At 39.0% G+C, this 18,976-nt stretch overlaps 1 protein-coding gene across 1 annotated transcript in view; it reads left to right on the plus strand.

Moving 5' to 3' along the window:
- Nucleotides 1-18,976, plus strand: part of PTPRM (protein tyrosine phosphatase receptor type M) — a 712,816-nt gene that overhangs the window by 314,355 nt on the left and 379,485 nt on the right. The window contains exon 6 of the mRNA XM_081802550.1: nucleotides 4,415-4,530. Within this exon, the coding sequence (XP_081658676.1) occupies nucleotides 4,415-4,530 (116 nt within the window). The remainder of the gene's footprint in view (nucleotides 1-4,414; nucleotides 4,531-18,976) is intronic.

Here is an 18,976-nt window from a genome sequence, read left to right on the forward strand (position 1 = left end):
GGATATCCCGCCCTTGCTCTTCCAAAATAACTCTCCTGCCGTGCTAGATAAGGAATGATATTAAAAATTTCAAGATTTGTAATTCATTTTCTAAACGATTTTAGCCCATGGGAAGCTTACTCTTGATGTTCAAACTAAATGTATTTTAGCTTTCCCCTTGTGCCACTCAGAAAGTGTAGAAGCTTTTGAAGGGCTGAAAATCTCTAATGGTTATATCAGGAAAGGAAATGTTACTATAGAAAAGAGAATCTTTCTTGCATTTCTGCATCTGTAGGAGGAGTGGTAGACGCTAAGCTGTGTTGTCCCCACACACGATGATTAGGCCTTCTGGTTGAGAAATTTAAGAGAACTCACTTGTAGTGCATAAAAAAAGCAAGAAGGATTTTGAGAAAATCCTTGGGGACCTTGGGGAGTGGGGAGGGAGACAAAGGTGAGAGGAGAAGGAGTCATAGATGGGGTGCAGGGCAAAAAGCCAAGGCGTAAGACATACATGAGTAACATGGAAATTTTGCAATGGATTTTTAGGGGAAACTTTTTGATTTTTAATTTTTAGTAACTTAACTATGTAAGGGAATACAATACCAGGGTTGATACTCAAAATGCTCCCCAACCTTTTAGGACAGGCTCGGAACTGACCCTGGGCTTACCCAGGTGGGTGAAACAGCAGAATAGCACCTCAGGGGCAATACCCCTTTCCCAGAAGTTATCATGAAAGATGGCTGCACACTCAAAAACCTTGTCTTAGGGACCCAACTTAGTACGGTGGCTTTTAGCAAGAGGCAAGCAGAGATAGGAGGCATGAGATGGACAGGAGAGGGCAGCATTAGTGAGAGGTCCTGCCGGTCGAACGAGCAGGATAATGTCTTTAAAACAATCCATCGGAGTATGGAAGGTGGGAGTGGTGCTCAATGTACATGGGAGCCAGCTTGGGAGATTTTTCTCAAAGGAACCTTGGAAGTTCTAAATTATCCTTCGCAGGAGTCATGCAGACAGGAGCATGTGGACATCAGGGATTTGGAAAGGGGCACGCCCTCTGACTGAGCAGTTCCCATGAGAGGAGCAGGACCAAACAGGGCGAAGAGAGAGGCCAAAACCAAAAGCTGATGGAAGAGCTTCCAGCCCAAGAGGCACCTTCTAAACAAAGAAGCCTGGGATTCTAACCCAGCTTCAGAGAGTATACTAATTCTAAATGTAACTCAAACCGTAAGCCTTTTTATAGTTTACCCATGGATGCAAGAGGTGTCTCCAAAGAGGGCACAGAAGAGGCAGCCCCCATACCCAAAATATGTGGAGAAAGCAAGCAAGGACTGTATTACCACAGGTGGAACACTACCATGGCAGTGGGGGGAGAGGTGACAAGGGTCCTTATTGGACTGGAACGAACCACTGAGAGCTGGCAACAGTCGGTAGCATGCCAGTTGCAAATGGCACCCCACCTCCCGATCTACCCACCTCTCTGCCCAGCCAGCTGTGAACTCTGTGTCTACGAATGGCTCCCTCACTAGCCAGCTCCTACCATGTTCTGGCAGTTTCTGTTCAAAAACTCTTCTTCACCCTTAGCAAAACGTGCCTCTCCGTACTTTGGAACATAACAGTGCAGGGTAGTGTGTGTGTGTGTGTGTGTTTGTGTGTGTTTGTTTGTGCGTGTGCTTGTGTGCATGTATGTCTGTACGTGTGCATGTGTCCTGAAAGCCTATAGAGCATAGAGTGCTCTGATCAGCTATCTTTGAATTCCTGTGAAGTGGCTAAAATCTATTGCTGTATAAACACACGAGTGAACAGAGGAGTTACCACTTCCATCATCTTTCTTCCTTTCTTGAATGCTGTGTACATGGTATAGTTTGATGTCCATGTGGCTAGGGGGAATGTGCTTTGAATTATTTTACAAGGGAAAAACAGTTGAAAAAGATTCTAGTTGATGACAGGTGTGCCATAATGGACATACTGTGTTGGATTTGAAGAAGGATATTTCATTTGCTTATATTTCCTAGACAAACAAATAGCTTTCTTGCTTTCAATTTAGTCCTGTTAATTTAGTCAAATCTCAAATTCTCAAATTCTTAATGATTTCTAATAATATTGGGAACCCCTAATGTAGGTAAATCTAAAATAGTAATTTTTAGGAATTTTTGTGTAGCGACAGTTTGTTCATTTGTGTCAGAGGTGAGGTTAGGAGAGTAGAATTCTATAGAAGTTGAAATTGCAAGTAAACAATTTTAAAGAATATAAAATCAATTTAATTAATACAAATTCAATTTAAATAATATGAATTCATTTATTTTTAAATAATATGTATTTTATTAATTTTTAATAATTTTATTATTAATTTCAAATAATAAGAATTCAACTCAATGTGCCTGGGCTTTGGAACTGTTCACACTCTGGTTCCAACACTTACTAGGCAAGAACCCACAGTTCCCCCATCTGCAAAGTGGAAAAAAATACTTACGTCAGAGAACATTCATGAACGTTCAGTGGAAAAGTTTCTGGCACATAATGCTCAAAACATGTTACCTTTTGCCATTTTCTTTTCTTTTTTTTTTTTTAAAGATTTTATTTATTTATTTGAGAGAGAGAATGAGAGAGAGAGAACACATGAGAGGGGATAGGGTCAGAGGACGAAGCAGACTCCCTGCCGAGCAGGGAGCCCGATGCGGGACTCAATCCAGGGACTCTGGGATCATGACCTGAGCCGAAGGCAGTTGCTTAACCAACTGAGCCACCCAGGCGCCCCCTTTTGCCATTTTCTAAAAACAAAACATCTTTCAGCTTTTTTGGGAACAGAGACGAAGAGAAATTTGATTTAGGGATTTTTTACAGAAGTCTTTAAAAACCACAACATCATGTTATTCTTGGCCAAACATAATTTAAAATAGTGAAAAATAGGTCATAGGGCTTTAAATTAATATATTAGTATTAGAGAGGTGCCTGGGTGGCTCAGTCAGTTAAGCGTCTGCCTTCTGCTCAGGTCATGATCCCAGGGTCCTGGGATTGAGCCCCGCATCAGGCTCCCTGCTCAGCGGGAAGCCTGCTTCTCTCTCTCCCACTCCCCCTGCTTGTGTTCCCTCTCTTGCTGTGTCTCTCTCTGTCAAATAAATAAAGAAAATCCTAAAATATATATATATTTGTATTATAAACAATGACCCATAATTATACTGCTTTTTTAGAAGTTATTTAGGACATTTTGCATGCTAAGCATCATGAATACACTTTTGGAATTACTAGTGGCCTCCAAATTAGTAATGGGCTTTTCCTGTGTGTTACTGATATTAAAATGCATTTCTCTTTGTTCTTGGTAGTAACCCACTTCCGTTCCTAATTATGTTCTGCATAGGCTAATATTAGTGCTGGTTTATCATGTTTGGGTATTCAGTAGTGGGGCACCATTCTTTGAAGGTGTCTGGACATGGCCTAAAGACATGCTGATGGTGAGGACAACCTGGCAAGGCATAAGAAATTTATTCTAGTTATTGTCCAGAAGATTTATCCATCCCTGTCAGAAAATACCACCATCCTGTTCTCTTCCTTTTCTACTCCCTAACCTCCTTCCTCCCAGCCCCTTGCTTTTACCCTGTCATTGCTGTGATAAGAGACTTTTTCCTAAAAAATAGAGGTTATCATAAAATTTAATTCCTGACCTGTAATTCCAGTTCCTTCACACATGTGTTCAGTCTGTTGCAGAAATTTGGTCTGTGCTTCTCAGATCAAACAGAATTATCCTTTATTCAGAAGGTTGTCCCCCATGGACAATGTATGTTATGAGACTTAATGTTGTTTAGCATTTAGAATCATACTTTCTTCTTGAACTGAGAATAAGAATCAGCAGAAACTGCCATGCTATGGCAGTCCCAACATAATTCCACAGAGTCTGTCTATGGGGATAGTATTTTTGGTAGTTGGGAAATATTACATAAGTAATGCTGCATACCAGTTAGTTGAATTAAAATATATATTACGCACAGCTTTGTACTTGGCTTAAAAAAGTTTCCTTTACAGCATCTTTTAACTTCTTACTGTTCTTTTCATGTTGCTAGTATAAATACCTAATATGTTTTTGTTCAAAACATCAATTAGGCTTCAGTGTAATCTTTATTAATACAGATCTGTTATTACAAGAAGACTGCTGAGCTATGATAATTTGCACAGCAGGAACAATAAAATATCTTCTTTCTTCTTGGTTCTATCCCAGAATGCTTGGCTTTTCTCTTCTTTCACAGAGTACACCAAAGCCTTTCATGATACCTTTCTTTTACAATCGTAATGAGATCTTGAAAGCATTCTTATAAGCAAAAGCGGCGTTTTCTTCAAAGGTAAACAAAATGGAAGGGCCCCAAATTGCAGATAGATTCAAAAAAGACACATGTAAGTGACAGATCTCCACTTCTAATATCTTTAATTCTTTCTCTTCATGTAGCCAGAACTCCCCACTTCCTGCGGATTCAGAACGTGGAAGTCAATGCAGGCCAGTTTGCCACCTTCCAGTGCAGCGCCATCGGCCGGACCGTAGTGGGTGACCGGCTCTGGTTGCAGGTACAGTAACTCAGCATCATCGGTTCAGGGAGAGTCCAGGGACAGCAGTGCATGCCCCCTGGGGAAGGGCTCAGGGGTCCAGGTCAGTGTCGGGTTGCTGATGGATGATTGATGCCAACAGTTGTCTCCCCTCCTTTCCTTCTTTATTGATAAGTTGTGAGATTCCTAAGAGTTCTAGATAATGCCTACTGTTCTTCACAGACCTTTTTCTTTTTCTTTAAATTTTTGTTTTTTTCCTTTGCTTCTGCTTAGCCATCTTGCTTTGAAGATGTGGCTGTCAAATTACTTGTAGAGCAGGATATTAAAGTACCAAATATAGAGCTCTCCCCTACTCTTCCTCTTGAGAATTGTCCAGAGCATCACACACACACAAGACACACACACCACGCGCGCATGCACGTATAACCCTTTTTGTAACTTGAATTCCCACAAGAAAAAAAAAGCCTCCACTTAGAAATTAACAACACATCTTTTGAGTATTTAAGTAGACATTTTTAGTGTAATCATAATTTGTGTGTCTTGTTTTATGATGTTTCAAAGTCCACCATATATATTTTGCATGGGAAATAGTTTCATGGATGTATCCATGGTTGCCCAAGTTCTGACAGAGTGAGTGGGATTAGGTGACCTATCCCCTCTAACCGGAATGCCACCCGTTCCTTTAGGCTCTGAATTTCATCTCTGCACCTCATGGCCTTCTCCAGTTTCATTCTCCTTTCTTCCTTTTATGTATTGATCTGCAGGATGCTCACTCTTTATGGTGACTGGTGTTGATTCCCACCTACTCCTCTTTCTTTGTAGGTCTTGTAGTTAGTTTTGTTTTAGTTTGGTTAATCATATACTTATTTTAGTTTGCTACTGAGCTGCTTCATGATTTAACCTTTTTGTGCATCTGTCCTGTTCCCCCATGACTTCTGCTTCATGCATGCTGACCTTTCCTCTGTGTATCACCTCTCCACCTCCTAGCATCCCTCCTCTTCTGTGGTGTCATGGTGACCGTGACGGTCACATTTGCGTGACACTCTATAACTTTGAAATTTCTCTTGCCTTTTCATCATCACAACTGAAATAAAAGATCGTTTTTATTCCTTCACTTCTGGGGAAAATGGAAGACGGCCAAATGTGCCATCCCAGGATTAGTCAATAATATGTTGACAACTGGGGAATACGTTCTGAAGGATTCTTAAATACTCTTGGACCTACTGCACAATTCCTCACCTTTCTACCTTGATGTCACTGTTTTCTCATTTCCTGCAGTCCCTGTGAGGACATCCCCTGGCCAGGAAGGAGGAATGTACGCAGAGGACTGATGCAGGCACCAAATTCATCTTTATTTCTTTTTCTCTATAAGTTTTGTACTTGCTACTGTAAGAGATTTTGCAGCCCATGACTGCTGTGCTCAACCTTTACCTTCAGTATTTGACTTTGTTTTTTCCTTTATATCCCACTTCCCAGTTCTTTTAGAATCTTGATCTTAGAGACTGAAAATTATTTTCTTCGTTAGTGGTTGTTTGGTATTTACCTGGATCAAGATGGGCTGTGTATGGTAATTGATGAGACATACATTTTTAATTGATATTTTCCACAATGCATTAACTACCTTTTAAAAATGACACTATCCTGTCATCTTTGATTTATCTCTAGAATTCTTAATTTTTCATGGAAAATAGTTTTGGGCTCCTGATATTTGTGTTAATGTTACTTCAGAGAACACAATATAAAGTCTGAACTCTGCCTCAGCAGAGTCTTAGGTATTCCCAAGAATTTATAGGCAAGTTGAGGATACAATTTACTCTTTTTGTTTTTGCAAATGTCCTGGGCTTGGGATGCTCCTGGTTGAACTTCAGCATTGCCTTGGGCATTGGGGATCTTTAACTACTTCCTGCTACAAAGTAAAAGGCTTTGTTTTAAAGAGAATCAGTATCTGAAACTAATGATGTACTATATGTTGGCTAATTGAATTTAAATAAAAAATATAAAAAATAAAAAATAAATAGAATCTGTTATGTTGTAGGGAGAAAGCTAGCTGCTGTTTTGAAAAACAGGTCTAAATGCAGTCTGAGCCCTCACCCCACTAGAATCACTTGGGGAATTTTTAAAAAATGCCTGGTCTACACCAGGATTCTTATTTTATTGGTATGTGCAAGGTCCCGCATTCAGGGCTCCCCAGATGACTCCAAGGTGCACCTGGAGTTGACAGTTACTGGTCTGAAGCAAAGCACAACACATGTCCCAATCAGGAATGAAAAAGGCAAAACCCAAGGTATAAAGGTACCTGTATTCAGTAGCCTTGATGTGACTGTCATGTTGAATTTCCCATGTCCCCAGACTTTCTTGCTTTTGTTCTATTAGATTTGATCATTAGTGTTGATAAATTGTTTTTACAGTCCATCCATTAATGCCTTTCTTGTCTATTACCCAATCTTGTCTTGCCCTTCTTGGCATCGGTGACTACCTATTGCCCTGCAGTTGTCCACATGGTCATATCCTGAATGGGATGATAAAAACAGAGGTGTCGTGACTTTGAAATTCTAAGTGAAACTTCGTTTTTTCTGGACCTGGCATGCCATTTGTGAATCTCCGTGATGTTAGAATAATTTTACTGTTAAATGATTTATTTCCTCTGGTTGGGTATGCATCCTGTGGGGAAGTGTTTATTTTATTAATAGCTAATGAAACAAGACTAGCATCCTTCACTTGCAAGAATTGTTTCTATTAAAATGTATTTGTCCAGAGTGGCTTCTAGTAGCAGTGAGGATTTGTGGCAGGTGATGGTTTCATAGAGCCCTCCTGCCCTCTCACCTGTGCCCTGGCCTTTGCCTGAGGTCATTCTTTAGAAGTTGTGGGGAGAAGCAAACCTGGAATCATGGCCAAAGTCTTTCGAGTATAGAGGTATAAATATGGGCATTTCTTCATTACTCTAAATCTATCACAGTTTCAAAACTGCTTGTCTGCATACAAAAGCACTTGCATCCTCAAAGTAATTCTGAGAACCAGGCAGAAAAATGAATGAGAAAAATATTTTTAGGCTTTTCTGTCATTCTATCTACTCAATAGTAAGTCAAGATTTAGAAATTAATAGTACATTTTTATTTGGGGAACATTGATGCTTTGGAGTATCATCATTTATAATAATTTGTGTTACTTGTATGATCATAGTTTGAGTTCTACCATAGGCATTTGCATGGTTTCATGGGTGTATCCCATGACCTTACACTTCCTTTATAGATGAGTTTGAGGTGCAGGATTGCTCAAGGTCACAAAGGTAAATGGCATAACTGGGAATAGTACATTTGTATTTCCTTTACTTAACTATTCCTTGATTCCACTATCCTATAACATCTTTCTGTATTCCAATTCTGGTGAATAGGTAATATGTACTTACCACTCTGTTGGAAGAATTTGGATGTGACTGACATTACATGATTAACAACAAGGAGCCATCATAACCAAAAAAAAAAGTCCATATGTATTACATGTCCATATTGATCTACCTCTACGAAAATGGCCAGCAGTTTGATTGTTTAAAATATAGATTAAATATGATCGCTGTCAGAGCCTTTCACAAAAACATAGCACATATAAATCTGATGACACTAATGAAGAAATGTTTATGATTAACAGATGTGTTCCATCTGCTTACATTTTCCCCGTCTCATCTGTGGGCTACAGGTTATTGTCAACATAGAATTGGTTTTTCTAGAATACAAAACAACAGAGTAAAACACAGTTCACGAGCATGCGTTAGCATAGTAGCAAAGGACTTAAAACACCTTCCAGACAATGTATAGTAGGAAGACTGCATCTACAAAATTGTTTTCTCTTTGTAGTACAAAAGTGATGTGCAATGTTTTTGTTGAGATACTTGCTATTTGCTATCAGAAATACAGTCTATGCATACAGCAGGGTCTGTAACTGTGGGATACACTCAAATGAAATGCATGTGTAAAATCATTCAGGTACCCAAACTATAACAGTATTGCCTGTTATTATCAACTTTCTGATCACTGTGGAGCCTACATTTTGAAAATATCTTAGGATATGTATAGATAAGATACAGAGAAGAGAAAATGGAATTTTAGGTGTCCTTTTCATACTTACATATTATATGCTGATGGGCAATTTCTGAGTTATATATATTTTTACATAGTCCTAAAAATCCCTTAAGCCATGTATGATTATATTAAATTTACTGTTGTTCTTTCTTAAGTATTTTAAATTTTATTTTCCTACATATACTTGTTTCCCCTAGGAATTCACATTTATAATACCTATTTTAACTTTTCAATAAAGATGATCACCAAAGCTAGTATTGATGGTCATAAATCTGAAGATGGCTTGTACACATTGTTTTCTAGGAAACCTTGCACTCTTCCCCTGCATCTGTGTAGTATGGGCATTTTTGTAACTTCTGCTATTTAATTCATTTTTGATCATTGTGGAGGCTCCTCTAAATTCCTTCGTCTTCTTACTCAGTGTCTTAGTTGGTTTGGGCTACTCTAACAAACCACCACAGGGTGGGTGGTTTAAACAGTTTATGTCTCACACTTCTAGAGACTGGCATCCAAGATCAGGGTACCATCATGGTAAAGTTTTTGGTGAGGGCTCTAGCTCCCTGGTTTCTAGACTGTCTTCTTACTGCATTCTCACATGTGGAGAGAGAGCTCTCAGCTAGGCATCCCCTTATAAGGACACCAATTCCATCAAGAGGGATTCAGTCTGATGACCTCATCTAAACCTAATCACCTCCTAAAGGCCCCTCCTCAGTACTATCACACTGGGGATTAGGTTTGATCATATGAATTCGGGAGAGACACAAACATTCGGTCTATAGCATTTCGCTACCATCTCAAACTCAGAAGTGGGTGGGAAATGAAAGTGGTTCAGCCTCCAGGACAAATGGCAGAATCAGGGAGGCAGTTGGAGGTGCCTTTTGAACAGTAGATGAATGGCAGCTTTGCTCAAGCCAGGAATTAGCATGTGCAAGTTGGGTGAATAGTAGTTGGCCAAGGAAACCTGGAAAACAATAATTTTCTCTCCACAGATCGTAGAGACTCCTATCATTTTTCAATGGCTTACTTTTTAGAATCACAGAATTACATAATATCTGAATGTGGAATAGTCTTCAAATTGAATTCCTCATTTTATTAATGAGAAAATGAAAGCCCAGAAAAGGTAGGAAACTTTAACACAATTGTATATTATGTATTTATTATTATATATGTTAAATGCAGTTTAATTTGCTAGTGAATGTCAATTATAAATATATATTTACAAATAAGTAAATTTTGCCACATGGACATTTTTCTTCATTGAGTACTTGTCTTTCAAATAATGGTGGTCTTTAACCAAATATGCTCAGATTTACCATGAAAACATCTGTGTTAACTTTGGAACTATCATAGTACAGTGTCATTGAGTTTTACTTTTTTAGCAAATGGGGCTTAGTGTTCATTAGAAGTAAGGCACGAGAATAACATTTTTAAATGATTTCATAACATGCATCTCTTCATAGAAATAGAAAAGGAAATTGGATGGTCACTATGAAGTACTCTATTAAAAATACTTGTTGCAATGTAGCAGCTAGAATAGTACCTACCATATAACAAATATTCAGTAAGTGCCTGCTCCTGGCACTTAGCTTACTGACTGCCTGAACAAATCATGTGTCTCCTCCAGGTGAGTCTCAAAGGAAGGCCCACAGTTGGACCAGGAAGCCGGCACAAAAAACAGACACAGAATGTGTCTTTCTGGGATGCTTGTTTTATGGATATGGTTCATCTCCAAGGGATGGTTTTGATGAGAGAAGGGGCATAGAGAACCTAGTAGTGTCCCTTTTGCTTCTTCAGAGTATGCAGCAAATACCACGCAGAGTTAGAGTAATTTTGGAAGCAAATGTGGTTAATATGTTATCTTTTCTAAACCTTCATTTCTTGTACCTTTGCCCTAGGTATTTTTCTTCCCCTCAGTTGTAAAATTTTGTTCTCTAATTCATCCCTTAGAAAAAAATTCTTGCCACAGGACTTCAGTTAAAAGTAATAGAAATATATCTCTCAAGGATAATGTGTTTGAGTCCTCACTATGACAACAGATCTGTGTCATAGTAATTGATAGATGAACTCACCTCGCTTTTTTTTTTTTTTTTTTTTTGGTATTGAGTGTAATTCAATATGAGCTCTTAAATTGGGAAGACTGATCTTCTAAGAATAATGTTCACTTAGTATTAAAACTTTTGTAACTGTTGGCCTAGAGATTTTTTTTTTCTTTTGAGAGTTTGATATATGATTCCACTTAACTGGGTATGAGTTACCCAATTGTGAAAATAGTATTTTTCACCAGTGTAATACATTTCTCATATTTCTTTTCTGAGCTAGATTTTTAGACCTTTGTGGGGCTTTTTTGAGAGAGAAAAAGGAAAATCTTTAGATTTTTAGTTCTAATAAGAATAGGTCCTCTGACCTACTATATAATTTGATTTATGAATGAATAAATTATAAATTATATTGCTAGTATTTATATCACTGACTTCAACAGATGTGTTTGAAATAAAAAAATTACAACTCCATTTACCGAGCACTGCTGTGCGCTAGGTACTCTGCTAGGCTGTGTTCAGGCATTTTTTCCCTGAACTGATCCATAGGAGCACTCTCTTATATGCCCATAGAAGAAGAAACAGGCTTGGGAAGTTTCAGTAATTTTTCCAGTAGCACATTGCTAGTAACAAGAGCTAGGATTTGAACCAGGCCATCTAACTCCAGAATGTACATCCTTAACTATAATGCCTCTTGCATGGTACAAAGACCCAGACATTTCCTTGTGGATTTACAAACATCATGTAGTAATTACTTGATAGCTTTTATCAGAATTTAAAATTAAAATTCTATTCATGTGTGTGGATGTTGCCTTGGCGTTTTTGTTAAGGAATGTATGTGTTTGGTCAACCTTTCTTGGTGGCTTTTAGTTTCCTTTACAGATTATGAGGGGGAAAAAAGCAGAACTGTGTATCAGACCAATTTTGCTATTATATATAAAAGCCATAAAATGATTTGAAAAGTAAAATTATGGTTCCCTTGGCAAGCTTAACTTGGGTATTTTATACCATATATATTAAAGCATAAATTTAACATCACTTACCATCGTAGAAAATACCAGGAATGCACAAAGAGGACTGTCTTCAGTTGCTATAGGAACCATTTGCTCCTTAAAACTTGGAGTGGTTGAAATTACATCCATTATTGTTTTAGTCAGTTGAATATCCATATATTTTATATATATATAAAATACAGTATGCACATTCAGACTGAAACCACCAAAAGCCTTCAGAGCATATACCATATGTTTTAATTTAGTATGATTTTGGATTGGCTTAATTTAAAAGTAAAGATTTATTTTACATTGACAAAACAGTATGACTTACCAAAGGAGATTCCAGGAGGCATTAATTAATAAATTTTATTTTGTGATATTACCTAACTCAGTCAAAAAAGACATAAATCACTGGTGCTTCGAGAAGGATGCCCCAGGAAGAGCTGGAGCAGCAGTTGGAGAGCTTTGTCCTCTGCAGCAATCTAAAGGTCTCCTGGCCAGGATGGGAAATTGTACTTGAAAACTGTGGGTCAGGATGGTTCAGTTTGGAGGCAGAAGAGAAAGGCATCAACTAGACCTCTTAAGGGCTACTTACTTTGGGGCCAAGAGCCATAAATCCTTTGAAAGCAATTTTTTTTTGCTGCTTTTCTCAAATTCATCAAATAGTTCATTTGTTTCTCTTGCTTCCAAGAATCCATAGCTATGTCACAAGAAGAGAAGGCAGAGGTGGCTGTGCTCTGGAATTTCTGTGATTAAGGGCTGAGAATACTAACACTCTGCCTTTCTATCTCCTTTTACTGAGTTGGGCCTTGGATTGATGGTCCTGGAGAGTTTGGACACTGTTAGGATCTCTAGTTTTGTTGTTGTTGTTGTTTGTTTTTGTTTTTGTTTTCCCTCTTCTATCTCTTCTTTTTGGAAGGAGAGGAAAAAAATGGAAATGTCTTATGTGGGTGGTTTATGTACCTACCACAGGTGGCCTTAGAAGTCCTAGAAGGTTTTCAAGTTTCATCATCAGGCATCATGTACAGAGAAAGGAGAGAAGTTTACTTAAGTCCTCCCCTGAGATGGAAAGAAAATTCGGCAACCTATGATGGGTTTTAATTTTAAAAATGTCTTTTGGACTGTAGAAGTGTGACTTCCTACAGAGGATGGACTTTGAAATCATAAAGCAGATTGTTATTCTCTTCTGCATCCCTCCTATGTATAAGACTGCCATCCTTCATTCCCTTATGCAAAAGAAAGGGCATTGGCTCTTGTCCAAATGTAATAAGATTGTGTGTCTCTGTTAGAAGAAGTGATGTCCTCTAAGCAGAAAGGACAAGTGACTAACTAATGGATTTTCTGTTTATTCTTAAGATTTGGAAGCCCATTATTACTTTCACTCAAGAAATGTGTATTATACACTTTCCATGTGCTAGGTATATTAGTTAGGCAAATGTTGCCAAAGATTTAGCCCTGGGATGTGGCTTCCCTTGGTCAAAGTGCACTTTCTCTTCTACTGGTGGTCGTACCTTTACCATATAAATGGCTTAATGCTTGCACAGGAAGTGAATGGCACCTAGACAAAATAGTTCTACAGCATTGCAATATTTCTAAGCCAGCAGTAAAATCATTTTGGGAAATAATCATGGTTAAAATAGTTGTTCAGAAATACAAAATGAGCGATTCTTTTCTTAACTGCTTCCTTGAAGAAAAGTTTCTTTTCGCTTTTATTATGGAAATTGCGAATATACACAGAGGTGGAGAGATAATGGAAGAAGCTTAATATACTCAGCATCCCACTTCAACACCTAACAATATGTGGTCAATCGCTGCCTCTCTGTTTCCACCTGCCCTCCCCCCTCTCCCCATTGTTTTGAAGCAATCCCAGTCATCATATCATTTAACTTGTAAATGTTTCTCTAAAACAGGGGCTGGCAAACATTTTCTGCAAAAGGCCAGGTTAGTAAATTTTGCAGGCCAGATGGGCTTTGTTGCAACTGCACAGCTCTGCTGTTGTGGCAGGAAGGCAGCCCCAGACAACACACACATGAATGAGAGTGGCTGTTCTCAATGCAGCTCTGTGTATGGACACGGACATTTGAATTTCATGTGATTTTCATTGTCACAAAATAGTATTCCTGCTTTGTTTTTTTAATCATGAAAAATGTACAAACAGTTCTCAGCTTTCGAGCTGTACAAAACAGGTGACTGTACAAAACAGGAGCCTCCGACTCCTGCTCTAAAAGATAAGAGCCCTTAAAGTAATAATAATAAACACTGTGCATGACCTAGAAAAATAGTCAGTGTTCAGATTTCCTTGACTGTCTAATAACCTTATTTCTTTTAGCTGTTTGTTTGCATTGTGATAGCAGTGAAATTGACATTTTGCAACTGGACAATGAGTGTCTTAAGTCCTTTTTATCTTAAGGTTCTTCATCCATTCCCCTCCCCCCTTTTGGGGTGGTGGTGGTTGTTGCTGGAACTACGTTTGTCTTGTATTTCCCATATTTTGAGTTTTGCTTGTTGCCCTCCGGGAGTGTCATTTAATGTGTTCTTCTGACTATTGTGTTTCTTGCAAATTATGTTCCTTTTTGTGATTTTATCCGCCACTTATGACCACTCCTACATTCATTAATTCATTAAGGGTTGCAGAATGGCTCCATGATATCAGTCCTTCTTGGTTTAGTAGCTAGAATACGTCCAAAAAGAAAAGCTCTCCCATATCAAATATTGAGTTACCCTAATATGGAAATAATAAAGGGAAGATGGTATAAATGCTTGATACTTTGTCTTTTTCAGCACATTTTCAGAAATAATGAGGTAGTTCACTGGCATCCCCTAAAAGTGACCAAGGGGTTATTAGTATTATTGTTATTGTCGCCAGCATTTTGGTCATCATCATCACCACATTGTCGTCATTGTCATTGTCATCAACTTGCAGATTTAAACATATTTGATGTGTTTTGACCCATCACACTTATTATCTTTATTGCCATTCATATAAATGGGACTTATTCAGGTGGGTGACCCCTGTCCTGGGCCATGTTAGATGGCTTTCTTACTTTCTGGTGTGACAGTGTATTCCAGGCTTATATTTTACATTTCCACCTTGATGATCTAGAGGCAACCATTTCTCCAGGGAGCCCTGGTTCTTGTATAGTGGGAACTGGTCATTAGAAATTATAGTCTGGGGGTGCCTGGGTGGCTCAGTTGTTAAGCGTCTGCCTTTGGCTCAGGTCATGATCCCAGGGTCCCGGGATCGAGCCCCGCATCGGGCTCCCTGCCTGGCGGGAAGCCTGCTTCTCCCTCTCCCACTCCCCCTCTTGTATTCCCTCTCTCGCTGTGTCTCTCTCTGTCAAATAAGTAAATAAAATCTTAAAAAAAAAAAATTACAATCTGAGCATAAGAGGTACTCATTACTACGTTCTTTTGTCTCTGGATTCCCATTGGGCAGAGCTAGGATATATATGTATGCCCACATACACACATTTAAAAACATGTCCTGAGATTGTACTGATAATTTCAATTGAAATTCAGAACTACTAGGCTTTTAGCCTCCTTTATCTTGCATCTTTAGCTCACTCAGCTATGTTTTCAGGAAGAATTGTGTACTTTAAGGCATATTGATTGGGAAAAAGTGATGTTCTTAGCCAGCCATGTTGAAGACTAGCCCCGTTTTTTAGATCATGAACAATTATGCAGGCACTGCCATCTTCTTCATATTAGAGAGCCATTATTACAGTTTTGAAGGAAACAGGGTCGATTCCTTGCCTTGCAAACTCAAACCTTTAAACTAATGGGAAATGTCAGTCTCCGAGTTTCCTGTGGCTGAGTTAATCTAGTCAACAGTAGGATATTTGATTTTAAGACTATAGAACTTCTAATTTCATTGGTTTCTAACTACTGCGTTTATTGTGTACATCCTCTATTATTTGGATAAACGTCTCTAAAATTTAAACAAAGGTTGGTTAAATAACATTATTCAAATATTACAAATATATAATGAAATGGACTATGTCTAAATATCAGCATGAGATTCTAAATTTCCATAATCAAATTTTTACTTGAGAATACCTGTAAGACTATTACATGTTCAAAGAATATACAGCTTTGGATATCTGCATGTTACTTTGGCTATCTGTATATTTTTTAGTCAGTTTAAGTATACATGTCAGTGTATATTCAGAGTATATGGTAATATAAGTAAGAACTTCTAGTAAATATTTGGGTTGGTAAATATTTGGTAAATATTTGGGTTGGCTTGGTTATGACCTAGAAATCAAAGGTCAACAGTATCTTAGTTATTAAAATAAATAAATAAATGGATAGATAAAGTCTCCAGAAGGTAGAATTGTTGGGGTATTTGATTATTACTAGATTTAGATTATGTAAATGTTTTCAACATGTTTATTCCAGGCCTTGCTGATATTATTGTGATCCCAGTGGTGAGAATTTCAGTCAGTGTCATCCAAATGAGTGCATGTGCAAGTGGGATAACACAGACTGTTTTCCCTATTGAATAAATGAAGGTGCAGCTCATCCCCAGATGTATGGCTCAGGAAGGGTGACTGGCCAGTATCTCCTCCAGGCTTGTGTACTCAGAGCAGCTTCAAAATGCCCAGGATTGACTGACTTGATCCAAGTGCTGCTAACATCCCAGACCTCAATTTCTTTCAATCATTGCTCTGATTATGGTGAAACTATTCCCGAAAGACTTAATATGTATCTTTTTGATGGTAAATTACTGCTCATTTAGAAGTCCTACAGTCAGTCCCTTGCATAAAGAAGATTATAAGTCTAATTTAAATGACTGTCAGTACCTTTTTTCCTAGCATGCTCAAATTGAAATACATGCATGTTTAAAGATACTCTTGGTTTTATACAAAGCTGTATTTAACCCACTAAGATCCTTTCCTCTCAGACATGGCCATTAGGGTTGTTCCATTAAGTTAATAAAGATAGGTCAACAATTTCTTTAACAACCCTGGTCATTCAGGTGCCGGGTTCTGCCTCAAGTATGGGTTTTTGTTTCTGACAGGCATGTCCTGGGCTCTCTTTCACTGTGAACTCTGATATTCTAAAGAACAATCTGGATACCCATCCTTGGAGATGCCACATTGTCCTGCTGTAAGGCTTTTGGGAGGGCTTGCCTTGGCAGGGCTGCCTCTCCCTAACTCTGTGAGAATTTAGAGGAAAACCAGCTGACAAATTCACTGTCTCTACCTAGTGTACATTTTCATTGTTTCATTTTGCCAGAATAACAGAAAGTATCCCATAGGCTCTGAGATGCTCAGCAGAACTGGAGGTTCTGAACACATTGTCCTATCTGTCACCTCTGTCGTGGGGAAAGACAGGGAAAAGAATCACATGCTTTTCACGCCTCCCTGAATCAGAGAAAAGGGGCTGCTATTCCCCATACTTCCCTGTTTAATTCTGACCTGAGGAAGCCTATCTATGGACCAAAAGGCATTAAAAATCAACTTGTTCACTCACCCATTCAATGCCTAAATCCCTTTAATGTTGCCCCCAACCTTTCCTTGGGTGTGCCAGGCATGGTTTTTGTGCTAGAGATATTATAGCAATTAAAAACCTGGCAAAGATCCCTATCTCTGTGGGACTTGTATTCTGGTAGGGGGTGAAGACAATGATTCTTGCCTCTTTGGGACTTGTATTCTGGTAGGGGGTGAAGACAATGATCCTTGCCTCCGTGGGATTTGTATTCTAGTAGGGGGTGAAGAAAATGATCCCTGCCTCTATGGGACTTGTATTCTACTGGAGAGAGAGACAGTGACACCCTAATAAGTAAGCTTTGTAGTACGTTAGCAAGTTCTCAGTAGCATTAATAGCAGTAGCTAGGCAGGACACAGGGCATCAGCAGGGCCATGCAGGAGAGGTTTCAGTTTTAAATCTGAGGACTGGGTAGGATTCCTTGAGAATATATTTGAGCAGGGCTGGCAGGAGATGAAGGCATGGGCAGTGGGGATAAGTCAGGGAGGGCCTCCAGGAGGAGGAAGGGACAGACCTCGAGGGTAGCATACCTGGGTGAGAAAGTGACAGCATGGAGCCTGGTGTGGCTGGAGCCCAGGCATCCCACAGACTTACGGGGTCACAGCAGAGTATGCAGGGGTGGGTGGGACTCGTTGTGTACATTCTTGGAGGTCACTCTTATTCCAGAATCTAAAAATGGAAGTTCTCCATATCTAATCTCACTTTTGTAATTTGTTTGGTGACAACACTTGACCTGAAACTTTTTATGGCCTGTTTTTCCTCCTTAGAGTCATAGTCACATGTTTTGATACAGAAATATCAATATCCTTGGTGATAGGGTGCTGACCCAGACTTTCCTGGGGTATCACGTAATATGCAGTATAGAAACCTTTTTAAAATTAAAAATAGGTGCGCCTGGGTGGCTCAGTCATTAAGCATCTGCCTTCAGCTCAGGTCATGATCCCAGGGTCCTGGGATTGAGCCCCGTATCAGGCTCCCTGCCTGGCGGGAAGCCTGCTTCTCCCTCTCCCACTCCCCCTGCTTGTGTTCCCTCTCTCGCTGTCTCTCTCTGTCAAATAAATAAATAAAATCTTTAAGAAAAAAAAAGTAAAATTAACAGTAAATCTGAATTCTGAACCACAGTTTACCCGACGAGTTTCAGGTAACTGATAGAGCCCATGGCCATGACATGCAAATGTAGTTCCTATTTTACATGTCTGGTCTTTCAATTTTGGAAGATGATTGTCCTCTGTCTCTTAAGTCATCTGTTTCCAGGTGTTTACCAGCTCTTTACCTGTAGAGATGAGTGCTGCGTGTTCACATTGAGGTCCTCTTCTCGTTCCTCTGAACAAACCTATTACTCATATGTTCCTCGGAAAACAGGGGCCCCCGGAACAGAATGTCTTCATCTGGGGGTGTCTCTTAGCACTGCCTCTCCGGATACTTTATTTCTATTAATACAACTGAAAATTGAATTAGATTTGATAAAAATCCACCTCACAATCTTTATATACCTTTAAGTGATGAAGGTGGTTCTAAGTCACATCTCCAATGATCCCCTTATAAAGTCCAGGGAATACAGGATTGATTTACATTTATCTTGATTGATATTTATCTTGTTAATTTAAATTCATTGTTAGGCTTTGCAAATATCTTTTTCTTTTATCCCAGGTTAGTTGTCACCTATAGATGTGACAAATACAACTATGACTCTATCAACGACATTAATAGACATATTGGAGGAGTCAAGGACATAACCTTTGCCAGGGCTTCAGAAACATGCTTTAGCATCCATGCTGACAAGTAGCCATAGACTCTGGTCATTCACAGGCTTCTAGTCTGCCCAGCCCTCCTGGCACGTGTCCCATATTGCTCTCCTCTTGTCCACGGA

Source organism: Leptonychotes weddellii, chromosome 13 (genome assembly GCF_054177405.1).
Source record: "Leptonychotes weddellii isolate Sample4059 chromosome 13, ASM5417740v2, whole genome shotgun sequence".
Lineage (NCBI taxonomy): Eukaryota > Metazoa > Chordata > Mammalia > Carnivora > Phocidae > Leptonychotes > Leptonychotes weddellii.